The sequence below is a fragment of the Culex quinquefasciatus genome, chromosome 3 (genome assembly GCF_015732765.1).
Source record: "Culex quinquefasciatus strain JHB chromosome 3, VPISU_Cqui_1.0_pri_paternal, whole genome shotgun sequence".
Lineage (NCBI taxonomy): Eukaryota > Metazoa > Arthropoda > Insecta > Diptera > Culicidae > Culex > Culex quinquefasciatus.
The window spans coordinates 84,979,057-85,006,607 of NC_051863.1; the positions used below are offsets into that span (position 1 = coordinate 84,979,057).

At 35.4% G+C, this 27,551-nt stretch overlaps 1 protein-coding gene across 5 annotated transcripts; it reads right to left on the minus strand.

The window, feature by feature from the left end:
* Positions 1-3,015: 3,015 nt before the first annotated feature.
* On the minus strand, positions 3,016-27,551 carry LOC119769502 (protein sex-lethal-like). 5 transcript variants are annotated; one of them, XM_038262189.1, is made up of 4 exons: positions 27,246-27,549; positions 26,886-27,175; positions 26,654-26,817; positions 3,016-4,513 (listed from the first exon to the last, which is right to left on the minus strand). In XM_038262189.1, the coding sequence occupies exons 1-4, from the start codon at positions 27,468-27,470 to the stop codon at positions 4,482-4,484; spliced, it is 711 nt and encodes a 236-aa protein (XP_038118117.1). In that variant the 5' UTR covers positions 27,471-27,549; the 3' UTR covers positions 3,016-4,481. The 5 variants fall into 5 exon arrangements, with proteins under 5 accessions (XP_038118117.1, XP_038118113.1, XP_038118114.1 ...); XM_038262185.1 differs by lacking the exon at positions 3,016-4,513 and adding an exon at positions 12,105-13,242 and having other exon boundaries at positions 27,246-27,551; XM_038262186.1 differs by lacking the exon at positions 3,016-4,513 and adding an exon at positions 14,503-14,563 and having other exon boundaries at positions 27,246-27,550.

Sequence of the window (27,551 nt, forward strand, 5' to 3'; positions counted from 1 at the left end):
ATAGAAAACATAATTTCATGAGCTTTTTCTAGCAAAATATTCGGCACGTAGTACTAGGTTTATGTCAACATTAAATCATTAAATTGTTCACATGTTTCATCACAAAATGTGCATAGTGCCCAAGGGGTGTAAATACTTTTTTACATACTGTATGAGCTTGACATTTCGGTCAAGTAGGTTTCCCATACTGATGGGCTACAAATTTCAGGGTGTAAAATCACATAAAATTGCATAAAATATTGCAATATTTATTTTACACCCAGGTCTTCACGCAGCTGGATTACTACATTTTTAGCTGTGTATCTCATCACCGTTTCAGGCTGCAAATTATTGAAAAACACCTCTTTTTCGCATGTTCAAAAATGGAAGGGGTCGTACCGCCCTCCGGAAACGGACCACGGATTCGTGATCAGGGACAAAAGTTACCTCCTAGGACAAAGTTTTACGTAAATCGAAGAGGGGTCGGGGCAACTGCTGTGTGAATTGGCGGAGAATTACCCATAGGAAGTATATAAGAAAATATTTTTTTCTAAAAAATCACAAAAATCAGGATTCCTAACGTCGTTTTTTATTGTCACCCTAATGTACATTGGATTTTTCGGTTTGACTTTCATAACCTTAGCGCAGCCCCTTGCTGCTCTACTGCAAATCCAATTCAACTATCACATGATCAAATCCCATATTGTTGGATATTAACCGACTCCGTCGGTCGACTTCTACTCCGGTTGGGACTCTTACTCCACAGCTCTGCAAGTAGCCATTCATGAGAAAGGGAAAACTTTAAAAAATCGTAGTGAGTAAAATGAATAAAACAAAACTTCTTTTTTTTTTTTTTATTTGTTCCGTTTTCACAAACTTTTAGAGGCCAAACAAACCGAGCCTGCATGAATTTGTTTTTTTGTTTTTCAATAAATAGTATGCGTGTTTTTATCATCAATGACACTTTACAATACGAAAATCTTTCAGCGGCGATTCTCCAAATAGATGCGGTCCTTGCAAGAGGATTCTGATAACGTGGGTTGACCACTCACTGAATGAGGTTTTATTCAACTTTTTTTTTGTATCATACATACCTAAAATTTAATAAAATGTTTAGATTTCCCCATTCACGAACCGCCTGTATCCTGAGAATTATCGGAAAGTTGTATCCTTTGCTGTAATAATTGTGAAGATTTATAAGAAACTCCAAATAAAATAACTACTTTCAAATATTCTGCACTTCGAGTTCTTCTATTAGAGCTGATTGAATTATCTGTCGTTCGTTATTTATCAATCTTCGCTCTCGCTTTATAAGGGTCTTAGCTTAAATTCTCTGTTTATAATTCTCTGTTATATATATTTACAAATTCCGTTCGTGTACCTCAACTTATTGATCTTCATTATTTTCATTGGTTGACACAACCGAAAATCACAGCTAATCTCTATTTTTTCTTTGTCTCTTTTAAAGTTAACCTAGTTTCTCTATCAACTGACCACCAATTGTTAAGAAAACAACAAAAAAACTCAATGGTTATTTGGTCTTTAACAAATTTGTTTCAACTGATGGACCTTGCGCCGGCTTTTCTTATTTTGTTTTGGTTTCATATACAAGTTAAACTTATTGATTGCAGGAACATAAGTTTTATATTTGTATGAAGTTGAACTATGGAACACTTGAATTCAAATATATGTAGATATTTTTCTTGCAATTTGGTTGTTTTGACAGGTATAAACTAACCAAGAGAGAAATAGTTGTGTAACAAAGTTACACTGCCACTATGTACCATGTTTTGGGGAAACATAAGCGGATTACTTATACAATATTTCGTTACAAAAGTAGAGTTATCTAAGCCACCTCACACGCACACTAGAACACCATATGTTCTGCTGGCCGGTACAAAATTTAACTTCATTTTCTGTGTGTACTTACACGCCATACATGCGCACGTAGATAACTCTATATGTAATGCCGTTTCAATCGAGCAGTGGAGACTTTATCGTTGCTTCTGATTGTAGGGGAAAGTGGTGCAAGTGTAACAAGCCAATTAAATGCTCGTTATAACCCATTAAGGCCCCCTTCAAAATTGGTCCGAAAAATCAGGGGCAAAAACGTATTTTGTCAAAAAAATATCAAAATGTCAATGGAAATAGAAGTCTTATCAACTGAGAACAATCTAAAATGCCTTTTTATGCATTGATAATCATATATAACATGTTTGGACCCGTTTAAAAATATTTTGAACTTTTATGAAATTACAATGTACAGCACCACAAAAACTTTTTTTTCTCGCAAAAATAAAATTTTCGTCAGTACTTAGAAATTTTGGAAATCAATTATTGCAAAACAACTGGACAGGTGTACACAGAAAAAAATCAACTCTCGAAACCGTGAAGTCAGTTCACGATTACACATAAACTTTAAAAAATATTTGCAACGGCCTAAAAACGTTAAAAAATCTGTTGAATTTTTTTATAATCATCTTATTCCAGGTTTTGACTAAAACTTTGGCAGAACAAGTTTAAAAAAAAATCATGCTTTTCTATGTAAAAAATTGATTTTAAATTTTTTGATTTCCCATATGTTCTACTAGTGGGGCAAGACGAACAATCCGTTGGGGCAAGAGGAACAATGCATGAAACAACATGTCGATTTGCTAACAATTAAACTGTTATCACTTAGATACATCAGATTAGAATGAATTTGTAACGTTTCTTTCATTTTTAGATTAAATAATAATATTTTACTAAAAAGTTTATCTTTTTTACGAAAAAAATACAACTTGGATGATAAATAGTAAATTTTCAAAGTATCACTATATTTTGCATGGACAATTCTTTAACAATTGTTTATCAGTTTTTAAGTACTTTGATGTATTTATTTCCCAATAAAATATGTTGTTGCAGCAATTCGTATTTTTTCCATACTAAAATTCATATGGTATACTTGCCCCACCTGAACAAGATTTTTTAAAAGCTCTCAACAAAAATAACCAAAAGTTAAATCATACTTTATAATAGATGCAAGTCATTGGTAGGGACACTACTAATCTAGGAAAAATAGCATTTTGATAAAATGATCCTTAAAACGAACCCTAAGCCTTATTTTGTACATTCCAAATATTATAAGAAAACAAAGGTTTTGAAAAAAAAACTTCATTAAATATTATGTTCCCCGTGGCGTTTAAGTCGTTTTGGCGGTTATGTGGTAGTGGAATCAGATAATTGCATTGCTAGCAACAATTCCTCATACTGGAAGTTATCAATTGTAAAAATTACGGCCGTACGAGCGATTGTTGCTCTTACCATATGGTCATCTTGCTCCACCTTCCCTATAACAAAATCAAAGTTAAGAAATTATTAAGTCGTTGGAAAAATAATAAATATACGGTTAACATAACAATTTTGGTCAATAATACAATCCTGAATGGGGCCGGATGATCCATTAATGTTTTTTTATGACCAAACAGAAGAATAAAGTTTTTTTTAATTAAGTGGCATTCTTCAATTGACAACAAATCTCAAACTTTTTACAACAATTGCGAATACGATTCGAACAATATTCTTTTGATTCCTATGTTGACCATCGTTGGACGTGACTCCATCTGCAAGTCACCCTGTAATATATCTCGATTTTCATAATTCCTATATAATTTTCAATCGTTTTTACACCAAACTCGCTAGATGTGTGTGTCCTCACTAGTTTTGTTGTGTTTTTGCTTCTAATGCTCCGTACTTCGATTAAACGAATAATATAAATATATATACGACTTCAATGTTGTAAGAAATGCTAAAATTTATAAATATACTATATAGTTCCCTTTATATAAGAATTTGAAATACAAGACACGTAAATTTCTCAATACAGTAATTATGCTTAGGTTCATTTCTCATGAATTTACATTTTTCACAAATGTCGTCAGACTCTGATTCGAATTTCATCTAAAGAACTATTCGTCGTTTCAATCGGTTTTTTGCTCTTGTTTTGTTATGCTTTTGTAATATATCATAGTCAGAGGAGGAAGTGATGAGGTATGATTATTCATGTCTTAAATCTTATAACTTTACATCGCAGTGAAGATAGTACAGTCACTTACATTTCCATGCTGGTCATTGTGTGCTTTTGGCAACACCTAACGTGAACCGAAGAAATGTGACGTTGTTTACTAAGTAGAACTACGTTTCATAATAGTCGTTAGCAACAAACCGAGATTGCTGTATAAGTGCATCAGTGCGGAAATCTGTACAGCTTGCGTTCAAATTAAATAAAATGTATTGCACAGTATTCACTCAGTTAAATTAAAGATACTTTTATGATATTTCTGATAAGCATTATGTACATAGTAAATATCCGAAACATATACAAAAACAACCATTTTAAAGTTCATTATTTATCATTTTAGACTGGATGTATTATTAAAGCGTAACTTAATCCACCTTTAGGTGGTTGGTGCCTTCCTCTTATTTATAGAGTAATTCCAACCCCTCTAAAGTGTCCACATGGTTTATGGATCTCCCCTGCAGCACCTAAGAGGTCCTAATAAAAATAAATGATGAGTAAGGCGTCATCCATAAAGTATGTCACGCTCTAGGGGAGGGGGTCTGAGCAAGTGTGACATTGCAGGTAATAAGTATAGGAAAAGCGTGACAAAGGGAGGGGGTTAAATTTTGGCTGATTTTAGCGTGACGTACTTTATGTATGAAGCCTAAAATAAAACAGACTACCTACAGACTTTTTGTCAAGATAATACAGACACCGCCTTTGAGAAAAATGGCATCCCTCTACACGGCTTTTCCGTAGCGATCAGACCGATCAGACCCGACCATTTGAGGTTATGTAAATTCAGACCATTTTTTAAACTGCTTGTGAGCAGTTCTCTCAGATTTCGGTCATTCGATTTTTTTTTTTGTATTTTTTAATCCGACTGAAACTTTTTTGGTGCCTTCGCTATGTCCAAAGAAGCCATTTTGCATCATTAGTTTGTCCATATAATTTTCCATACAAACTTGGCAGCTGTCCATACAAAAATGATGTATGATAATTCAAAAATCTGTATGTTTTGAAGGAATTTTTTGATCGATTTGGTGTTTTCGGCAAAGTTGTAGATATGGGTACGGACTACACTGGAAAAAAATGGTACACGGTAAAAAGTTTTGGTGATTTTTATTTTTTTTGTCACTAAAACTTGATTTGCAAAAAACACTATTTTTATTTTTTCCATTTTCTGATATGTTTTAGGGGACTCCAAATGCCAGCTTTTCAGAAATTTCCAGGTTGTGCAAAAAATCTTGGACCGAGTTATAAATTTATTGATCAATACTGATTTTTTCAAAAAATCGAAATATTGGTTGCAAAAATTTTTCAACTTCATTTTTCGATGTAAAATCAAATCAAACATGAAACATTCGTGAAACTTTCCGATCTTTTCGAAAACAATATTTAAAAAAAATCAAGGCTAATATTTCAAAATTCAATTCAATATTACGCCCATTTAAAATGTTAATCTTGGTTCTAAAATTTTGAAAATATTTTTTCGAAAAGATAGGAAAATTTCATGAATGTTTCATATTTTAAAAAATCGGACCATTAGTTGCTGAAATATTGACTATAGAAAATGGTGGGTTGTTTGGGTGAGACTTAGAAAACATCAATTTTCCTGTTTTTGAACTTGCATGGCAATATCTCAGCAACTAAGGGTCGTATCAACAAAGTTCAAAAAAGCAAAATATAGAGAATTTTCTCAGCTTTTCAAAAATATTTTTTTCAAAAGTGGGCAAACATGTGCACTAATTAAAAAAATTAAAAACTGCGACTATTTAAAAAAAAGTCACCTTAAAATGGATTTAACTTTAAAACGGTGCACTTTATAAAAATTTCACTAAAGTACTTTTTGATTGCAAATTTGATTTTACATCGAAAAATGAAGTTGAAAATTTTTTGCGTCGATTTTTTGAAAACTCAGCATTGATTAAAAAAATCATAACTCGGTCAAAGATTTTTTGCACAACCTGGACATTTCTGAAAAGTTGGTAATTGATGTCCTCTAAAACATATAAAAAAGTGTTTTTTTGCAAATCAAGTTTTATTGACAAAAAAATAAAAACATCATTTTTTTTACCGTGTATCATTTTTTTCCAGTGTAGTCCGTATCCATACCTACAACTTTGCCGAAAACACCAAATCGATCAAAAAATTCCTTAAAAACATACAGATTTTTGAATTATCATGCATCACTTTTGTATGGACAGCTGCCAAATTTGTATGGAAAATTATATGGACAAACTCATGATGCAAAATGGCACCAAAAAAGTTTCAACCGGATTAAAAAATACCAAAATTAAAATTGAAGAAAAAATACCGATTTCGTAGAGAATTGCTCTTGTAATTTTAGATAGGTAAGTCAGATCTTGAAAATTCTTAATCCACAAGAAAAGTCATTTCAGAATCTTCTGAAAATATATAATATGGCAGGTTTTATGCAAAAACCACCCTTTTTAAATTGTGAAATTTATATGCAGCAGCTTTTTAAGCATAACTTTTGATGTGCTTTACCGAATCTTATAAATTTGAAAATGATGAATGTTCATCAGTTTTGATGAATATTCATCAGGTTCACATTTTTACACATTTGTAATATTACTCAAAAAAGAGGTAATATTCAACCTACCAAATTTTCAACATTCCAAAATTCAACTTTTTTTCAGTGTAGAAAGAGGTTTGGGTGCTCTCCCCGTTCAAGACTTCGGACTCCTAGGTTCGAGCAGAAACTTGCAATAGAGACCACAAAAGACCCGGGGGTCGTTAATGTAGATGGTGTGATTTTTTGATTTTTGAAATTTCAATAGGGACTAATGGGACCCCAAGAGTAATCGAATGAGGCCAAAACAGTCAAAATCGTTTCAGCCAGTGACGAGATATTCCAGTGACATTGACTTTGTACACATGTCGACATACAGCCAAACACATAGACATTTGCTCAGCTAGTGATTCTGAGTCGATATGTAAAACGTTACTTAATCCACCTTTAGGTGGTTGGTGCCTTCCTCGCATATTTTTATCAAAATATCTAAGATCCGGCCTCAAAAAAAGTTTATTAAAAACACTAAAGTACTTATAGCTTTTGATAGGGTTGTCAGATCTTCAATCTTTTGATTCTGAGTCGATAGGTATACGTGAAGGTGGGTCTACGAGGTCAAATAAAGAAGTTCAATTTTCGAGTGATTTTAAAGCCTTTCCTCATTGAGGTGAGGAAGCCAAAAAGGAGGGTAGGTTTAGGAGGTCTAATCAAAAAGTTCATTTTCTGAGTGATTTTATAGCCTTTTCTCAGTAAGGCGAGGAAGGCAAAACAAAACAACACTGTAGTGATAGGGAGTGGTATTCCATTACAGTAAACTTTGTTTTAAAACATGATGCAATTGACACTTTTGACAGTTTCATTATGAATTAACGATAAAATTGGTAGTTGAATGTAAAAGATATTTAAAAAACATCAACTGACATGAGCAGGATGGACTGTTTGTTTACACTTCGACCTTGGCTCATTTACATTGTTTTGCTAAAATTCGTCTAGTAATTCGATCATGATATAAGGCTTTACGATTACGACATTTCGCGTACACACACTAGCGCACCATTTTATTTTGCTGGCCGGACAAAATTTTACCTGACTTTATTTTCGTGTACGTACACGCAATACATGCGCACGTAGATTACTCTATTAACCAGGGTTGCGAATGAACGAGCGAGCCAGAAGCCGTGCTCGCTCATTCATGAGCATGAGGACTTAACAGGTAGCTCGTGCTCGCTCATGCTCATCGCATGCGATCGCGCTCAATGAACGCTCATCAGCAAAGCAGGTAGGTTTTCAGTATTGTTGATGAATCTGGCACAGACCAATTGGATTGCCACTTTTGAAGATAATTTCATCGCGAAAAAGGGACATGAACTGATCAAAGTCATTGTTAATTTGATTTTGGTTAACCGCGGTAAATTTTATGAAATAATTCGATGGCGTCGAACTGTCAAAAATTGAACGCGGTGGATTGTGGGGATACTTTTCTACCACATTTTTTGTTTGTGTGATCAATGTGGTAAATTCGGAATATTTCAAGAAAATTTATTGCGGTGAACCAAAATCAAATTAACAATGAAACTCTAATGTTGTCAGCTTATTTTTTTCAGAGTTTGATAATTAAGAAACTAGTTTTGATTAAATTCACGATAAATGAAAAATGGCTGATTCGCAATTAAGGTGTCATAATTTGCTCAGAGTCTCAGACACTCTTTTCAGCTTATTTAACTTTTAAATTTAGAGTAAACTGTCAAGGCGGAATTTTTAGGTATTGCATAAGCTGTTAACAGGATGGCAATCGATTTTTTTTATATTAAAACATGTTTTTACTTGTGAGCACACTCATTTCTCATTTATTTATTTGGATCGGTTTAATATTATTAATGACGGAACGTATTACCAAGAAAACATTGTTGTGTTCCTTAAAAGAAACTTTTAAGCATTAATAGTCCACTTTCACGTGTTATTCTATAATAAACTTTTTTTTTAATTAATCGAATTATTTCTACACAGTAAAAAAAATAGTTGTACATTTGGAAGGTGTAATTTTGTAAGGTTGAATATTACCTTTTGAATGTTGTATTTTTACCTTGGTTTAGACTGAAAAAGTGGCATTACAAAAGAAAAATGGTAAAATTACAGATTTTCAGAAGTAAAATTACGCATTTTCTGACATAAAAGATGTACCCCTTCCCAGATGTAATATTACTGTTTTTTACTGTGTGATTAAACACCTTAATTCTGACTCAAAACAAGCTTCAAAACAAAAACTATGAAAAATATCTTCATTCAATATTATTAAGATTAGCCTATTCAAGCCTCCATTAAAAAAAACAACCTCGAAGCTCTGCTGAAGAATAAAATTATTATCGTTTACCCGATACAGGTAAAAAATACCGCTCATTTTGCTCAATAATCAAAAAATGCTCAAAAATGAGCCGAGCGCGATCAATGAGCATTTTTGCTCATAAAATAAATGAGCAAACGAGAGCTAGCTCGCGTCGCGCTCCTCCTCACAAATGAGCGAAAAATGCTCGCTCATGAGCGGATGAGCGCTCAAAATCGCAACACTACGAAATCGGTCTTTTTTCTTCAATTTTAATTTTTGTATTTTTTAATCCAGCTGAAACTTTTTTGGTGCCTCCGGTGTGCCGAAAGAAGCCGTTTTGCATCATTAGTTTGTCCATATAATTTTCTATACAAACTTGGCAGCGGCCATACAAAAATGATGTATGAAAATTCAAAAATCTGTATGTTTTGAAGGAATTTCTGATCGATTTGGTGTCTTCGGCAAAGTTGTAGGTATGGATACGGACTACACTGGAAAAAAATGATACACGGTAAAAAATTTTTTTGGTGAAATAAAATTTTGTCACTAAAACTTGATTTGCAAAAAACACAATTTTTTTATAATTTTTGAGGACACAAACCAAAAAATTTCCAGGTTGTGCAAAAATTTTTCCGGATGAATTTTGTTCAATATGGCCGAATTTTTGTTTGCAATTAAATACATCGTGCTATCGTGGTTCAAAAAATGGCAATTTTCGTCATTTTTCAAAAACCACTTTTTCAAAAATCATCTCGATTTCATCCGATTTTAGCTGTCTTAGACGCAAATATTTTAAGCTTCATTTGGAAAAATAGTAAAAATTCAAAATCTGCTTAACTTTGAAAATCGTATTTAAAATGGCGTTTTGACCGTGTCTGGACAATATTTGCTGTAAAAATATTTTTATCGGATTCCTCAAAAGTTCACATAACATATTCAAAAAATTGGCGATGTCGAACCGTACTTTCGAGATATGATTTTTGAAAAAAAAACTGCTTTTTCGACGCGGCGCAAAAACGGGAAAATGGCAGAAATCGGCAAAAATCAACTTTTTCACTAAAACTGCGATAACTTTAAAATTTCAGCGATGACCTATAATTTATGGTACCAAAAGTTGCGTCTCTCAATTACGAAAATTTTGGTACTTAGACATGTATGGATCATCGCTGAAAAGCAATTATCTCATTTAGTGAAAAAAGACGATTTTGCCATTCTGTTTTTGCGCGTGGCTTTGTCCATTTTCAAATCTATGCAAAACATTTCGGTTCGACATCGTGATAATGAAATTTCAAAAATCGCTAAAATATTTTGAAGAAATTTCTGATCCGAACGTATCCGCTAAATTTTTGGACCTCGCCGAAAGTTTTGGCAACTATTTTCAAATAATGCTCATCACCTCTTTGCATCGGCCAGCAAATTTTTAAAATGATTTCAATATGCATGTGCGACCACCTAGCGATGTAGGCACCTATGGATAAATATGCAAAAAGCACAATTTCTTTTTCAAATGTCTGTATGTTAGAGGACATCAAATGCCAACTTTTCAGAAATTTCCAGGTTGTGCAAAATCTTTGATGATTATGAATTTTGAATCAATACTGATTTTAAAAAAACGAAATATTGGTCGCAAATTTCTCAACTTCATTTATCGATTTAAAATCAAATTTGCAATCAAAAGTACTTCAGTGAAATTTTGATAAAGTGCACCGTTTTCAAGTTAAATATTTGAGGTGACTTTGAAAATAGTAGCAGTTTTCATTTTTAAATTAGTGCACATATTTGCCCGCTTCTGATTTTTTTGAAGCTTGTGGATTATTTGGGTGAGACTTAGAAAACATCAATTTTCCTGTTTTTAAACCTTTGCATTGCAATATCTCAGCAACTAAGGGTCGTATCAACAAAGTTCAAAAAAAGCAAAATATAGAGAATTTTCTCAACTTTTCAAAAATATTTTTTTCAACAGTGGGCAACATGGCAACATGTGCACTAGCGTGGCTCACGGATATATGAAAAAGACAAAAGTGCTCAATTTCGAACGCCTCGACGGATTTTGTGCAATATGGCTAGCTTCTGCGGTTATAATGCTACAAAATTTCGGTCAGCGTTCAATCCCGTGAGCCGCTATGCACTAATTTAAAATGAAAAAGCGACTATTCAAAAATCACCTAAATGGATAACTTGAAAACGGAGCATTATCAAAATTTCATTAAAATACACGATTGCAAGGCATCGAAAAATGAAGTTGAAAAAAATTTGCGACTAATATTTCGATTTTAGAAAAATCTGTATTGATCTGTATTAATTCATAACTCGCTCAAAGATTTTGCAAACTGAAATTTCTGAAAAATGCCAACTTCCTCTAAAACATATAAAAAAATAAATAAAGTGTTTCGCAAATCAGTTTTATGATAAAATTAAATAAAAAATCACTTTTTACCATAATTTTTTCAGTGTAGTCCGTATCCATACTAAACTATGCCGAAGACAAATCGATCAAATCCTTCAACATGATGAATTTTCATACATCATTTTTGTATGGACGCTGCCAAGTTTTAAAAGTATATGGACAAACTAATGATAAAAATGGCTTTGGGCACATGACCGAAATCTGAGAGAACTCTCAACAGTATTAGGTGTAGCAATCCATTTGTCCACACCACACCGCCACCACTGTCAAAAACGGAAAACATCGTGATCGGATTAATGAAAGCGTTCTTTTATTTTATTAACAAAATTTCCATACAAAGTTTAAAATTTTTGAGCGTAACACTACGACCCCCACTGCGTTACGTAATAAAAGAACGCTGCCTTACTAGACGAATGGAATGTCACCATGAGGTATACAGTAAAAAAACGTTTAATTTGAATTGAATATTACCTCTATCTCGATGTAATTTTGCTTCATTTTAAGTGGAACAAGTTAAAATACACATAACAAGATGTAAATTTAAATATTTCTCGAACACAAAATCTGTCAACATTCCCAGATGTATGACCCTGTGGTTGGTCACTTTTTCGTTTGACGCTTTTTTAGTTTGTACCCCGTTGGTTTGACAAAGTCAAACTAAAAAGTGACAAATGTCACTTTTATAGGGCGCCCACGCACACTATCGAAATAAACGTTTGGTAGTCTGTGTAAACCCGTGTAACAGTGGTGTCAAACTAAAAGTGACCCCGGTGCCATAATTTTCATCTATGTATCACACGGAAACCAACTAGCAGATATAATTTGGTATAACTTTTTAATGTAAATTTTAGCTTATTTTCTATAAAAACTAATTGAATTTCCTGTTTTGATTTAAATCAAATTTCTGTAAATACGCACAATATTGTTTGTAGGTACCTAATGTTAAACGCACTGTGTAGCTTGGGTCACCATATACAAGGTAAAACGCTTGCGCGTAGAATGAGATTAAAGTGAAATGATCTGATTTTGTTTGAGTATAAATAGGAATATTAAAAACAAAATTTAAAAATTGCATTAGTGGGCTGAAGCCCATCGATACGCAAATAAATTGTAAAAGGAAATTTATTTCGAATAAATATAAGGATTAGGTGCATAAAAATCACAATAATATATTTTAATAGATTTAATTTTGTGTTTTTATATTTTCCAAACATATAAAAAGCTTACGAAAAAACATTGCAATAAATGATAGCAAACACTGCAAATATAAAGTTTACAAAATAGTGTTGGAACGTTACACGGAGCTATCCAACTGATCCGGTAACCCACTGAGAAATTTAACGCCCCGATCGGCCCTTGTCAGCCCGATTTTATTCTACCATCAGACTGAGCAACGCGTTACATTTCTCAGTGGGAAGTTAGAACAAGAAGAGTTAAGTGTGTAATGCATGTCTGAAATTCCAACCGACTGGTTTGATAACGGCAATTCAATGTACATTTCTAGAGTTTTTTTTTTATTAGGTCCTATAAACATATGAAAGACAATCGTTTATAGGACCTCTAAAAAAAACTCTGGTTTTTGATTATACATGGCTGAGCAGTTTCATTGCTCTGTAATGCGTATTTCTATTGTTTTGATATTTATTTTTTTAGGTAGATTCAGCAAAACCAACATGAATATAAGTTTTTTTTCGATCTCTTCTGTTATTTTGAATGTTTTTAGAAATAATACCGCGATCAAGACCTACACTGTCTGTCTATATTAGCAACCTGTGGAGTTTATATGTAACGCATTATTATTTAACTATTTCCTATTACATCTAGTATTGATGCTGTTCATTTTGCGTGAATGGTTGAATAAATAGTGCAAAGCTAATAAAAAATTAACGAATGGTGTGATTTAAGGAGCCCGCTAGACCTGTCATTAAATTTCATCGAGTTTTGCCGTGGAGTTGTCGCTAAAAATACATTAATTGATATCAGATGAGAGTGCTTTGGTTTACAACGCGCATGCATTTAAAACAAGAAGCAAAGCAACGAAGCCAATTAAAATACTAATTAACAGAACAGTAAAAAAATGTCTATGGCGTAATAACATGTTATAGGAATCCTGAAGCAAACTAAAAACATCTGAGATTGATAAAAAAGTACACTATGGGGACAAAAGTATCATTAAACAGTTTTACAGCATTAACACTGGAACGCCCAACGCATGTCCAACACACGGACGCCCAAGCCTCCAAAAAAGGTGGAACGGTAACTTCAACTCGCTGGTTCTCGGGCACTACTCAACCAATCGGGACGATTCTTGTTTCCAGTAATTTGTAAGAATGTCTAGAAGATCCTAAAATTTTGCAGGTCTTGATTTGAACAAATCTGTAATTTCTGCGACCGAAAACATCGTTCCACCTTTTTTAAAACGACTGCCTCCGCGGAATTTTTGGCGAATTTTGTTTTACGTAAAATTTTTTGGAACGATGTTTTTGGTCGCAAAATTACAGATTTGATCAAATGAAGTTCTGCAAAGATCTAGAATCATCTAGACATCCTAACAAATAACTGGAAAGAAGAATCATCTTGATTGGTTGAGTTATGCCCGAGAACCATTGAGTTGAAGTTACCGTTCTTTTTAGCCTTGGGCGTTGGAATGTTAAAACAAACCTAATCATAGATGAGTTTCTCTTTACAAAAGTCTAATTTTCGGATACAGTGTCTCTTATTCGAAGCATGAAATATTCAAACCAGTGTTGCCTTCTTAGATAATGAACTGAAACAAAAACTCAGAACTGCGCAAACTCATGTTACTTCCAATCGAGTTTATGTGACTCCAAAGAAGTACCGGATTCGAATAGTATGAATAACAGTCCTCCATTGTAATGTAAAAACTGCTCGAATGCCGGTGATCCATTGAAGCAGGAGCTAAGAATTCTGTCTGGTGGTGATGAATAATTTTATGTTAAGATTCATGAAAACATTTTGAGAATTCTTATGATTGTCCTCAAAGGAAATGTTTTGTATTTTACGTTGTTTTTACTTTCTAGGAAAAGTGCTGGAATACGCATATTGCCGTTAAATATTCAGTTTCTGTCTCAATTAATTACTACAAACTATCCCTTGTGTTTGTTTTTTTATATATATATTTATATATATAAATATATTCTTGCCACACTAGTTTCATGTACAATTTAGTAAAAAGTTCTACTACAATCTAATAGTACCTTAAATATCAATATGGATAGGAGTCAACCTTTTTCCTGCTGCTGAAGTCAAATCCGTCAGCTAAGAATTCAAACCAGCAGACAAATTGTTGTAATTAAATTAGCGATTCTAATTTAATTGATTTTGCACTACATTACAAACACCACTGAGCGACTCCTATTGTCAAACAAAAATATCGCGTTAGATAACACCAAGCAAACTCATAAACTAGGGTTAAATGTACAAAAATAAAACTATGTTTTCCTACAAGATTACCTTTTTATAAAAAAAAAACAAGAACGACATTGAAAGTTGTATAGTGAACCCTAGTTTATGACTTTACGATGAAAACCACTGAGTTAGCACTAGAAATTGAAGCTCGTTGAAATGAAACTACTGATGATTCAGTGACAGCGTGCCTAACTGAAGCCTGAGAGAGGTCGAACAGGAGATAATGGTCAAGTGTCCAACTATTGCTTTTAGCACTATTGCTGTTGTAAGAAACCCCATCATTTAGCATTTTGGTAGCTATTTGAAATATCTTGAGCCTATTTGAAAATTAGAATGAAAATTCATTCGGATTTGTGAACCAATTTCGCTGATTGGAACGTCTGAAATCTGACAACCCTATAGACAAATCCAGCGAATGTTCAATGCCGCTGGTTGATGGTGATAAATTTGACAGCCTAGTGGTAAAGCTTCCGCCTCGTAAGCTGTAGATCGGGGCTCAAATCCCGGCTCGGACCAACACAACTGGTGATCTTTTCCCTTCTGGATTCGATTGATTAGTAAAGGGTGTAGTGTATCATCACCACTGAATCCGCTTTGTAAATGCGGACCGATACTCTTCATGGGTCATGGGAAAAATTTACTTTTACTTCACATATTCACTATCTCGATTATCATTCTTGTTTGTAGATTATCATCAAAATGTCAAAACTCAAGTATATATAAGACCAGCGACAAAATCAACACTTTTTGGCTGAAAGGTCAAATATTTTAATCATTTATTCGTTGTGTTATTGGTCCAATCATCAATCGCAGCAGGATTAACAGGGTCGAAATTTCGCTTTTGCTCACTTCGTTGCAACGTCACAAATGAAAATTTCGACTTAAAATTAGGTTTCCATAGTCACTACTTGTAGAAAATTCAATTTCCAATCCGAATTTGGAATAATAATATTTATGTTTGGGACAGGTTTTGGTATCATACGAGACATATCTCTAAAAAAAAATTCGTCACGTTGCAACGCCTGAATGCGGCATAAGTATTTCGTTACTTATGTGTTTTTTATTTATATTATGTGTTTAAAAAAAGTGGTAGGTTTTTGGTGCCGCTGCATTGCTGGTTTTTACTGCCTAAAAAATGTATTCAAATAAATTCAATTCAATTCATTGAAAAATCAAACAACTATCCCGTTACAAAAATAATTTAGAAATTTCTGTCTGACGCAAATTCACGTATGTCGTGCAGTTCAAAAACACTTGGCCATAGAGTACCCTACTCTGTGACTTGGTACTAGGATGTAACAAAACCACACTTTTTTGCGGGCATTTCAGGGGATGATCCCCTAGGTGTACTGAGTCAGAATCCCAAATATGAGCACGATTGGTTGCGACAGGACCTGGCGCTCCGGCTTCAAAGTTTAAATGGGATTTAACCCGTAAAATCGGTGCGTTTTGGTTTTTATTTTTGAGTCCTTCAACGATTTTTGGATTTTTCAAAAACCTCATGAGCTTATAGTTTAAGTTTCAGGGCACAACTTTGCCGAAGACTGCGAAGAGATTTGATTATTAATACTGCTTGTACAATGATTTGAAAATAAAAAAACTTTTTGCCATTAATTTGTTTGATTAGTATTGGCAACACTTTCTTTGAACGCGCGCATCCAGAGCCAGGCGTCGTAACTATCGAGAAATTAAAAGTGAGAGTGTGTGCAACATGGAGTTAAACTTTCTGTGAAGTTGCTGTGAAGATTACCATGGCACCTTGAAAAGTTTAACCCATGTCACACACATACTGATACAGAAATTAAGCTCCATGTTGCACACAGCAACTCACATTTCTCCATGTTGCACACTACTGCTGAAAAACAAACATCCAGCGTACAACGGTCAAAGTTTGACACATGGAAAAAATGCTTTATTTGGATGTTGTGCTTATGTTTTCGATGGTGCCGGAGGATTTGATCACCGGTGCTGCTCTTTTAATCTGTCGTAGATTCCGGTATTCTATTTGGCAGTGAATCGCAGGATTTAGTTCTAAGCCCACCTGGTCCTGTCTCCGTGTGGATCTTTTTCGTCGCGACCAATTGTGGTGCTGGGAGACATGTTAGCGAACCTATGCTCGAACATAGTGCAATTGGTGTCTAATGAATTCGCAAAATATCTAGCCAGAGAAGTCTGCTGTATGAAAATAGTGTTTACTAATGTTGTCAATGCAATACATTAATTTGTTTATGACCGATTTTATTGCCAAATTGCCATAACTCTTTGATTGATTACAAAGCGAGTGAAAACTCTCACTAAAATGCGTGTCTCTCGAAATATCTTCCGAAATACGGAATATTCAAAATGCACACAACATCCGTGCGTAATAAAGCGCTTTCAAGACAGCCTCGTTAGGTTGCACTCGAGCAAGGTTTAGAATCGGTTCCAACTGAACCCTGAGAGTCAACCGGAGCTTCTTGCAGTTCCTAAGAACTTTCGTTCTCAACCATCACAACAACAAAAACAACAACACGACGCTGGACAAATACATGCCGACGCATCGCGACGCACCGTAGCATGCGTTGCATAGTTTGCCGAAAGCGCGCATCAAAAACGAGTGTTGCCAGAACATGTTTTACCCTGGAACACAAACTATAAGCTCATGAGGTTTTTGAAAAATCAAAAAATCGTTGAAGGACTCAAAAAGGACAAAAACCAAAACGCACCGATTTTACGGGTTAAATCCCATTTAAACTTTGAAGGCGCCAGGTCCTGTCGCAACTGATCGAGCTCATATTTGGGATTCTGACTCAGTACACCTAGGGGATCATCCTGAAATGCCCGCAAAAAGTGTGGTTTTGTTAAATCCTACTTGGTACACTTGTTTTGGCATTCTAGCTGAACACACCAAATTAGTAACAGTAAATCTGACAAACTGAAATGTCACTTTTACTTACTGTGTGGATGCTTCCGAGTGAAAATCAACTTTTAAATGTGTTGTGTTTGATTTTGAATATTTTATAATGATATTAAGCAACAAAGGTAAAAAACATACGAAAAACAAATGCTTCGATGCTAAACACAAGTTTTTTTAGGGATTGGCTAAAAATGGCATATAATTCAAATCATGTTAACGGAAAAACCAGCAATGATTGCTGATTTTTTAGCAAATGATCTGTCACACTGACAAAGAATGTTACTGTTTTTAGCAAAACAAACGAGGCGAAAATAAATGTTGATAAAGGGGCAGGAGGCGGGGCAGAATGGCCCGCCTATGTAAATGCGCCAAAACATACAAATGTATGAATTCAGTGTAATAGGCATATGCTTTGGGATGTTCCTTTCAATGTTGTATACTTGGTTGATGAAAATTTTTAGCTTAAAACTATTTTTGATGCAATTTAAAAAATGTGTTTTTCGACTACTTTTCCAGGGTGCGGGGCAGAATGGACCACCCTGCGGGGCAGAATGGGTGACCTTAGAAAACAAGCCATTTTGTCTAATACAACATAGAAGGGAGATAAGAAATGACTTAAGGGACCTTCGTAACATAGTTTCCATGAAGTTAGACCACTTTTATAAAAATAGTCACCTACCAAAACAAACTTTTTTGAAAATAGTGTTAGTATGTTGTAACAAGACACTATTTTTACAAATAAGCATCAAAACAACTAAAAAATCAACTAATGTAGCATTAAACGTGATTTGTGAAACTACCAGGAGCGACATAATTTATTTAACTTTTGATTGCTTTTATAAGGCAGAAAAAGGGTGGCCCATTCTGCCCCCAAGTGGATTTTAATTTAACACTTTTCACCACCAAGCCTCTAAATGATTTGAAGGTTCCGTTGTTGCTTGCTTACCATGGTAGTAACATCTAGTAACATTATAAGCATTGAACAAACTTTTTCAAACAACCCAACTTTACAGAAAGCTTATTTAAAAACCTCGTAATAAACAACATAATAAATTTACATATTTGGTCATGATTCGAAAAATACAATGAATTCAAACCTCGTTTTCGGTATGGTGATGTTATTTGACGTCCTTTATAAGACCCTTGCCTTACAGTTGGTCTAAATCCATTCTAAAGCCCAAAACCAAGGGTGGCCCATTCTTCCCCCCTGCCCCTACAGCCCTGCGCCATACGAACCAGGCGATATCTTGCGAAAATTGTGCAGAATATCTGGCGGCTGTCTGACGAATAATCAATCGGTTCAATCTGTTGAACCGTTCACGATCGGGTTTTCCGCATATTCGCCAGAAATCTGGGAAAAATTTGCCAGATTGCTCTTAAGACTTTGTACCTTTATTTGTACCCCACACTTTTACCACTATGTGAACAAAAAAACCTTAGTATCATTAGAAAGGCCTTTTAATTATCCAACAAACGATGGAACATATCGATCTGTATATTGCTTTTACTGTACTCCGATCTCCAGAAAGTGCATAATTGCTAATAACTTTTGATAGGGTTATCAGATCTTTGATGTTTTCATTTGAAAGGTATTTCAATTATCTGACTAACGACGGGTCGCATGAAGGACCCGGACACCATTTGTATCGAAATATCTGAGATCCGGCCTCCAAAAAGTGTTAATAACTTTTGATAGGGTTATCATATCTTCAATGTTGGAAAGGTCTTTTGAATACCTTTCTAAAATGTATAACATGACGGGGTTTCTTACAAAAACCACCCTTTTACGATCTTCGGACTTTCCTCAAAATGTTTTTTTAGCATGACATTTGAAGTACCCAAGTAACCACAAGCACTTAATTGAAGTATTAATTCAGTACTAAATCAGCACTGGAATGTTTTGAAGTAGTAAATAAGCTTTGCGAATGCCTCAAAGTACCAAGACTTTGCAGCATTACAACTGGCATTTTTTTTTTTTTTTTGTGGAAAACTGCAGCCTGTAATGAAGCCAAATTTTCAAAATGTCCATAGCACAAAGGACATTATCAAAAGTTCTCTGGTAAATTGAATGACTTTTCTCGCACGCAAAAGCTGCTTCCCGGAAGTCTGATACACTTTGCGAAATTTTGCCAACCGTGGACTAAACACTCCTCGGAAAAACAGTTTCCGTTAGCCGTTAGCCAGTACTTGTCCCTAATAACCTCAAGCTTTCCGTAATTGACTGCACTGCACTTACTGGCTGGCCGCAGTTTGCTGAGTGACTCGTAAATAATTTCCGTCCAACGAAATGACAACGGGTTTGTGAACCAGAACCATGAACCAGAATCACTAAACAGCAGAAAGAAAGTCTTCATTAAAGTTTCGATGCATCAACCACATCGATTAAAAGTTTCAAAACAAACACAAATTCCAGAATACATCAGTTGGCTGGCGCGCATCCTGGAGATCGACAAGAAAAATGCAAGAATAACATCAAAGTGTCACACTCACTTATGAAACGCAACAGGAGAAAAAAAAACAAAGGAGGCCCACCACCAAGTGTGTGGAGCAGCTGTTTTTTCCCCAGACTTGACGTCGATAAAGCAGTTTATTTTTGTTCGAGCTTTCGTTGAAGTATTAAATCAACATCACTGTGCGCCACTTGAAATATTTCTTAAGGGATAAGTGCTGATTAAATCTTTTGAAGCATTATTTGCTGGTATTAAATGCCAATATAATGCTGAGTTAATGCCGCTATTTAGTGCCTCGCGGTTACTTGGGTAAACTTGCTGATTTTAAAAAGAGACTTATGGGACCCCAAGACGGATCGAATGAGACCAAAACGATCCAAATCCGTGAAGTCAATCCGGAGATAATCGAGTGACTATTTTTTGTCCACCCACCTACACACATCCACACAGACATTTGCTCTGAACATGATTCTGAGTCGATAGGTATACGGCGAAGGTGGGTCTACGAGGTCGAATTAAGAAGTTCATTTTTCGAGTGATTTAATAGCCTTTCCTCAGTGAGGTGAAGAAGGCAAAAAACTATCCATCCAAATGACCCGGGACTGTAAGAACGTAGTCTTGGGGCATTAAGGGTTATACACGTAGAAAATCACAAAATTTTATATTACAGAAAATTTGTTAAATCCACTCAAAAGATGATTATTAATCACTCCTGAAAGTTTCATGAAGATATTTCATGATTAAACTGAGTAAGAGACGATTTATGCCATGCGCAAAGCGGGCTGTCAAACTTTGTTGGCGCCGAGTTGATTTAGGGTGCCACAAAATCTTGAGATGGAATTAACCAAATTGACTGAAATTTGAGGTGAAGACTCTCAAGACGTATCCCGTGTGCATGACAAAGCCCAATTTTTGAAATTTGCTTTCAAAAAATACAAAGATCAAAAACTAACGGTTTTTATATAAAACAAGCTCTTCCCGGCAAACTTCGTCCTGCCCTTGTTTGGTTTCCTGACGTTTCTTGCTTGCTTGCTAATTCAGCCTCCTGTGATCTAAGTTTGAGTTTACGTAACTTTTCCCATACAATCCACAGATTTTCCGGAATCGGTTCCAGAGTGGCCAAAGTTGTAACTTTTGAGCGTAAGAACCTTCCTTGGACTTATACGAACCCAACGCAACGAAGAGCACTTCGATCCGACGTTCTGTGTTGAATTGATTCACGTTCGAACAAAACCGTCGAAATTTTTTATATTATTTTTTCTTATTATTCTTTTTTTTCTTATTATTATTTTTTTTTATTTTTCTTTTTTAAAAATAAACTTTTTGGAAATCGGCCTTCGTCATGCATACGGAATCGGTTTAACAAGTCTTCACCAAAATTTTGAGCCGATTTGGCAAAGACAGTGTTATGATATCGTGGCACATGTTTTTTGAAACTGCTAACTTGAAACTGCTATATCTCGGCAATGATGCAACCAAATATCTTCAAATTTGTATTGTTAGTAGGTGAAAATGTATATTTTAATGCCCGAAAAAGAATTAAAAAAGTGAAGTGTATGCTCATACTAACCTCTGACTTTTTTGTCGATATACATGTACAGTATGTAAAAAAGTATTTACACCCCTTGGGCACTATGCACATTTTGTGATGAAACATGTAAACAATTTAAAGTTTGACAGAAACCTAGTACTACGTTTTATTCAGAAGTTCATGCCGAACATTTGCTACAAAAAGCAATTTGTCATAAATCAATCATAAATCCAGGCTCCCAACTCCAAATAAGCATCCTTGACTGATTAAAAAAAAATTTGGATTGAATATAAAGTTCACTAAATACTTAGTACAAAAGTTTATATAACTCTGGAAATTCTATATAAAACTTATCTAAACCTAATTTTGCAAACTATTAATTTAAAAAAAAAATCAAACCATCCACATTAACGACCCCCGGGTCTTTTGTGGTCTCTATTGCAAGTTTCTGCTCGAACCTAGGAGTCCGAAGTCTTGAATGGGAGAGCACCCTAACCTCTTTCTACTCCAAGGAACCTTCCACTCCAGTATTTGAACTGACGACCTTTGGATTGCGAGTCCAACCGCCGCCAGCGATTCCACCGGAGTAGGCTTGGTTTGGTGTGTTGTTTGTACTTATGGCATGGAGACGACTCCTACACCTGGAATGACTTAACGGCCTAACAACCAAGGCCGGGACCGACATTTTACTTCCTCATCCGATGGAAGTTGGAGCAGATGGGAATCGATGTGTGGGTATCAAAAAATCGGAAATTTTATGTCCTTTCCGATACTACATAGGTTGACTTGTAAATTGTGGACCGGTTCGGATGCCGGCGGATTTTCCGACGACGTAATTCCCGGTTGTCACGAAATTCTCACGAAAAATCTATTCTAGCGATACAAATACCCCCAAAACGGTGTTATACCCACTCCAAAATTTTTATTTAGCAATTCTATGAAAATATAGAATTTCCAGAGTTATATAAACTTTTATACTAAGTATTTAGTCAACTTCATATTCAATCCAAATTATTTTTTAATCAGTCAAGGATGCTTATTTGGAGTTGGGATTTATGGTGATTTGTCAACAAATAACTTTATTTATGTAAATTTTTCGAAAGGTGTACAATTTTTTTTGCACCTTTTTTGGTTTTTGTAGTAGTTTTTGTTATATAACTTTTTATAGAAATCATCGTTTCATGAGCTTTTTCTAGCAAAATGTTCGGCATGAGTTTCTGAACAAAACGTAGTACTAGGTTCCTGTTAAACTTTAAATTGTTTACATGTTTCATCACAAAATGTACATAGTGCCCAGGGGGTGTAAATACTTGTTTTACATACTGTATGTAACCCCTTAATTTGTTTGAAATAATAATTGTGGTACGGGTGGTTTGCGAAACGTTTCAAATTGTCTTGCTGGGTATGAAGATATGTATCAACTCGAACTCAATTGTCAAAAATACTAAGCAAATTTGATTACAGCGGAGACTTAAGCGAGCGTGTGCAAAAGTTATAAAATAAAATAGTTCATATAGGTTTTCTGGTAACCTCGTTGTTCTTTCGTATAGAACATTCATCCATCATCCAAAAACCACATTATATATACAAGTTGTATGGGAAAATTTCAAAATTGACTAATTCAATCAGAACATGCATTTTCCGGTTCCTTTTGGGTCCCCAAACAACCCCCTGAAATTTGGGAGAGATTGGGTTTAACCCGGCTTTCCGCAAAGCGATTCAAATTTGTATGGACATTTTTGTGGGAAACCCTCTTTTGACATTTTGATTTTTATAATTTTAATTTTTCACTCAATTTAAAAACTAACACCGTAGAAGTATAGTCCTGAATGTCTTCTAAAACTTTCCCTAAGAAAGTATGGCCCTTTCTTGCTTCTGAAAAAAAAAAGATATAGAGCAGGGGTGATCAAAGTACGGCCCGCGGGCCAAACGTGGCCCGCGAGATGATTTTTAATGGCCCGCGGACCCTTTTTGAATGATCATGTAAAATGGCCCTTTGACATCTCTGTAATGAGATTTGATAATTCTTCAACATTAAGGGTTAGTTTAAGCTATTTTTCGTAAACCTTTCTAGTTTTTGTCAATATTAAACTTATTATTAATTCATACTTTGATCCCGATTATAAGAAACAAATATTTTGTGGAAGAATCTCTCTTATTGAAACAATTTCACACGCTTTGACAAAATGTTCATCAAACATTTTTGGAAATAAGTTATGAAACGTTCTAATTAGATTAAAGTAAAAAACATTGAAGATGACAGCAACAAAATAATCAATTTTAATAAAAAAAACATAGCGCACCGCTTTTTATGGGCAGGGTCTCAAACTTATTTTGCACTTAGTGCATAACATTTGATTCAGGCAAGGAGCGGCCGTAGCTAACTGGTTACGGTGTTCGCTTTGTAAGCGAATGGTCCTGGGATCGATTCCCATCTGCTCACAACGAGAAAGTATAGGAAATATTAATCTTGAAACTGTGAGCATGGAACGAAAAATCAAAATCGCTCGAGTCGGGGTTCGATCCCCCGTCCTTTAGATTGGTAAGCAAAAATGCTAACCACTAGGCCATCACGGCTTGGTGAGCTATGGCTGGAATTAGGAATACTGTTACTATCAACTATATACGCGCTGGGCCCTTGTCCATTTGACAAGGGTTCGGAAGTTCTAAATAACGTTTGAATCCAATTGGTGCAAACGTTCTTCAGGGCGGGGCTTGTCGATATAAGCTGAAATACCTCGCGCTCGGCTAGCCAGCGTAGAAATGGGTCACCGAAGCTCGGCAGAGCTAACACCATCCAAATGCCTATGCGAGTTATTTGCATGTATAGAATGTAGATCTAAAAATACATGGAAACAACGCAATTTGTAAGAAGTGGCCGCGTGGTCCCGTTTGTTTGGTTGCACCACACACACATTGCATAACATTTGATTCAGGCAGATCAAAATTTATTATTTTTTTTTTTTTGAAACTTAAGGAATAATTGTTGACGAATGCTTTTGCAACGATTTATTAATTTTGTTGCACTTTACTTTAAAATCAAATTATGCCATTTTTGAAAGTTTTTGTCACCCACTCATAAAATATGTGCTAATGAAAAAAAAAAATTTCGGTGAAAACTTAAGTGTATTCAAATAAATCAAAAAAATCAAACCATCCACATTAACGACCCCGGGTCTTTTGTGGTCTCTATTGCAAGTTTCTGCTCGAACCTAGGATTCCGAAGGCTTGAATGGGGAGAGCACCCTAACCTCTTTCTACTCCAAGGAACCTTCCACCCCAGTGTTTGAACTGACGACCTTTGGATTGCGAGTCCAACCGCCGCCAGCGATTCCACCGGAGTAGACTTGGTTTGGTGTGTTGTTTGTACTTATGGCATGGAGACGACTCCTACACCTGGAATGACTTAACGGCCTAACAACAACTAAGGCCGGGATCGACATTTTACTTCCTCATCTGATGGAAGGTTGGAGCAGATGGGAATCGAACCCAGAATCATCCGCTTACAAAGCGGACAGCGTAACCATTCGGCCACGCGCTGCCACAAAATCGTTGACTAATTGTAAAATTAAGATTGTTTTTAGGCACAAAATATTCATTAACCCCTAAACCTTAACCAGACCGTGTTAAATAAACTTCTTGTATGTATGTATGTATGTATGATCCCCATACCCCAGGCAACTTGGTCTCGAAACACATGTGAGCGCTAGGTGAACAATTCGATCATCTTTTACTCCATTATAGTTTTTAAAAGAGGAATTCCAAAATAAGTGCTTAAAAATATATTTCTTGCCAACACTGCCAGTAATTTGTTAAATATTGCAAAATCCTAATTTTTAACTTAATAAGGAAGCAACCTAGCAAAATAGTGTCTTAGAAAAGTTGTTGTATATGAATTTGGCTTTAATTTAAAAATATTGACATGCAGGGTGACAGCCCTAACTTCTACTGGTTGCGTGTTGGTGTCTTAGGAAAAATTGGTAAGCTACTTATTTCAATAAATTTTGACATGGTTGGATTCTATTTCATACCTTTGAGAACACTGTAAAGTGATCATTTGTGATTTGTACCCTTTTCGTCCACTTTACAGTGATCTTTTAAAGGTCTAAAATAGAAGCTAGGAATGGGTTGACATCCTGTTGATGTGCCACCCTGTCTTCCAACCATGCCAAAATTTATTGAAATAAGTAGCATTTTTTCCTTGGTGTCTTAGGAAAAGTCGGCTTTAACAGGTCACCAGTAGAAGATAGGGCTTGGTTGACACCCTGTAGGTGTGTCACCCTGCATGTCTATATTTTTAAATTAAAGTCAAATTCATATGGGACCACCCATAAACCACTTGGACACTTTTTTGGGAATCCATACTTTCTTCGGGAAGATTTTAGAGGACATTCAGGACTATACTTCTACGGTGTTAGTTTTAAAATTGAGTGAAAAATGAATACTATAGAAATCACAATGTAAAAAAGAGGGTTGTCCATACAAATTTGAATCGCTTTGCGGAAAGCCAGGTCAAACCCAATTGCTCCTAAATTTCAGGGGGTTGTTAAAGGACACAAAAGGAACCGGAAAATGCCTGTTCTGGAAAATCGATCATGTCGAGCCAATCCAATATACATTGTAAGTGTGTAGTACACGATGGCCAGGGGGAGGTTTAGGAAATGAAGAAGCTCAATAATGTCAGAGAGGCAATAATTAAAAAGTGTACAATCATAACATGCATGTGGATTTCCAATCAATGTTTTATTATGATCTCTTTTAAAATCAACATAAAATTCATATGAATGATCTATGTCGGTTCTTCCGGATTGCTAAAAACTAACTTAAAAGTAATCTGAGCTGTCTTTAACTGATCATCAAAACACGTTAAGGAAACATATAAACTAAATCGTTGAAATTAACCTTAAGAACTCAAAACTCTATGAAAATTATACTGCTTTAAGAAACTCATCGAAAGTTAATCTTCAAATGTTCAGCACTGATAATGAATAAATATGAAGCGAAAGCAGTTGCTATTGATTCATTATCGACTTAATAGGGATTATTTCGCATTCGTACTCTACCTCTGTTGTTTGAAACGATCGAGTTATAAGAGGGCACGAAGAGAGCAGCCTTGGCTCGGCCGTGGTCATCTGCTATTCTGACATTCAACGGTTGGTTACTACCCTGTGGTATAACATTGTTGAGTGCCGATATCGCTTCCTGTGCTTCTTCGCGTTTGTTGAATCTGGAAATCAAAAATCAAATAAAGTTACTATAAAACGTCTCACTACCATTTCGAGCCGCCATACTAACCTAACGAACGCAACACCTCGTGGGTGGCCAGTCAATTTATCTCTTAGGATGTTCTTTTGTACTATTGTACCGTATTTACCGAAAATAATGTCTAACTGCTCGTCGGTAATGGTTCGTGGAAGATTTGTGATATAGAGATTCGTCTCCTTGATATCATCGCTTTGCGGCCGTGCGTATGAAACCTTCAGGCGCTTGTTCCTCACAGTGTAACCATTCAGGCATCGAATGGCGCGTTGTGCTGCTTCTTCGGTCAGGAAATTGATAAAACCGAAGCCGTAGCTATAACCAGACTAAAAACGAGAGTTTCAATGGTCAACAACAGTTGCACAATACAAATCAAACACGAGTTTAACAACTTGCCTTCATATCTCTCATAATGCGACAGGTTTCAATTGGGCCCATCGTGGAAAACATCGAATATAGCTCACGCTCGGACATGTCCTGCGGTATGTAATTGACGATCAGGTTCGTTCCGCTGTAGTTGTTACCGCCGGGCCCAAAGTTCATTCCGGACAGTGAACTTGTGCTCGAAGACGATGTATTAGGCACGTTGCCGAAGGTGTTGCTCGACGGCAGGTCGTACATCCTCGTCCGCGGAGAGTAAGAAAAGTCCGAGTCCTGACCATACGCGTAATTTGACTAGAAAATTTGAAGCAATTTGAACTT

Excerpts from the sequence above, each read along its gene's own strand:
- LOC119769502 (XM_038262185.1), bottom strand. The coding sequence starts at position 27,470 with ATGTACGACCTGCCGTCGAGCAACACCTTCGGCAACGTGCCTAATACA. Across the intron at positions 27,176-27,245 it reads GCATTATGAGAGATATGAAG|TCTGGTTATAGCTACGGCTT; the intron begins GCAAGTTGTTAA and ends TCTCGTTTTTAG. Across the intron at positions 13,243-26,653 it reads GATCGTTTCAAACAACAGAG|CGACAACTCCACGGCAAAAC; the intron begins GTAGAGTACGAA and ends ATGTATTTTTAG.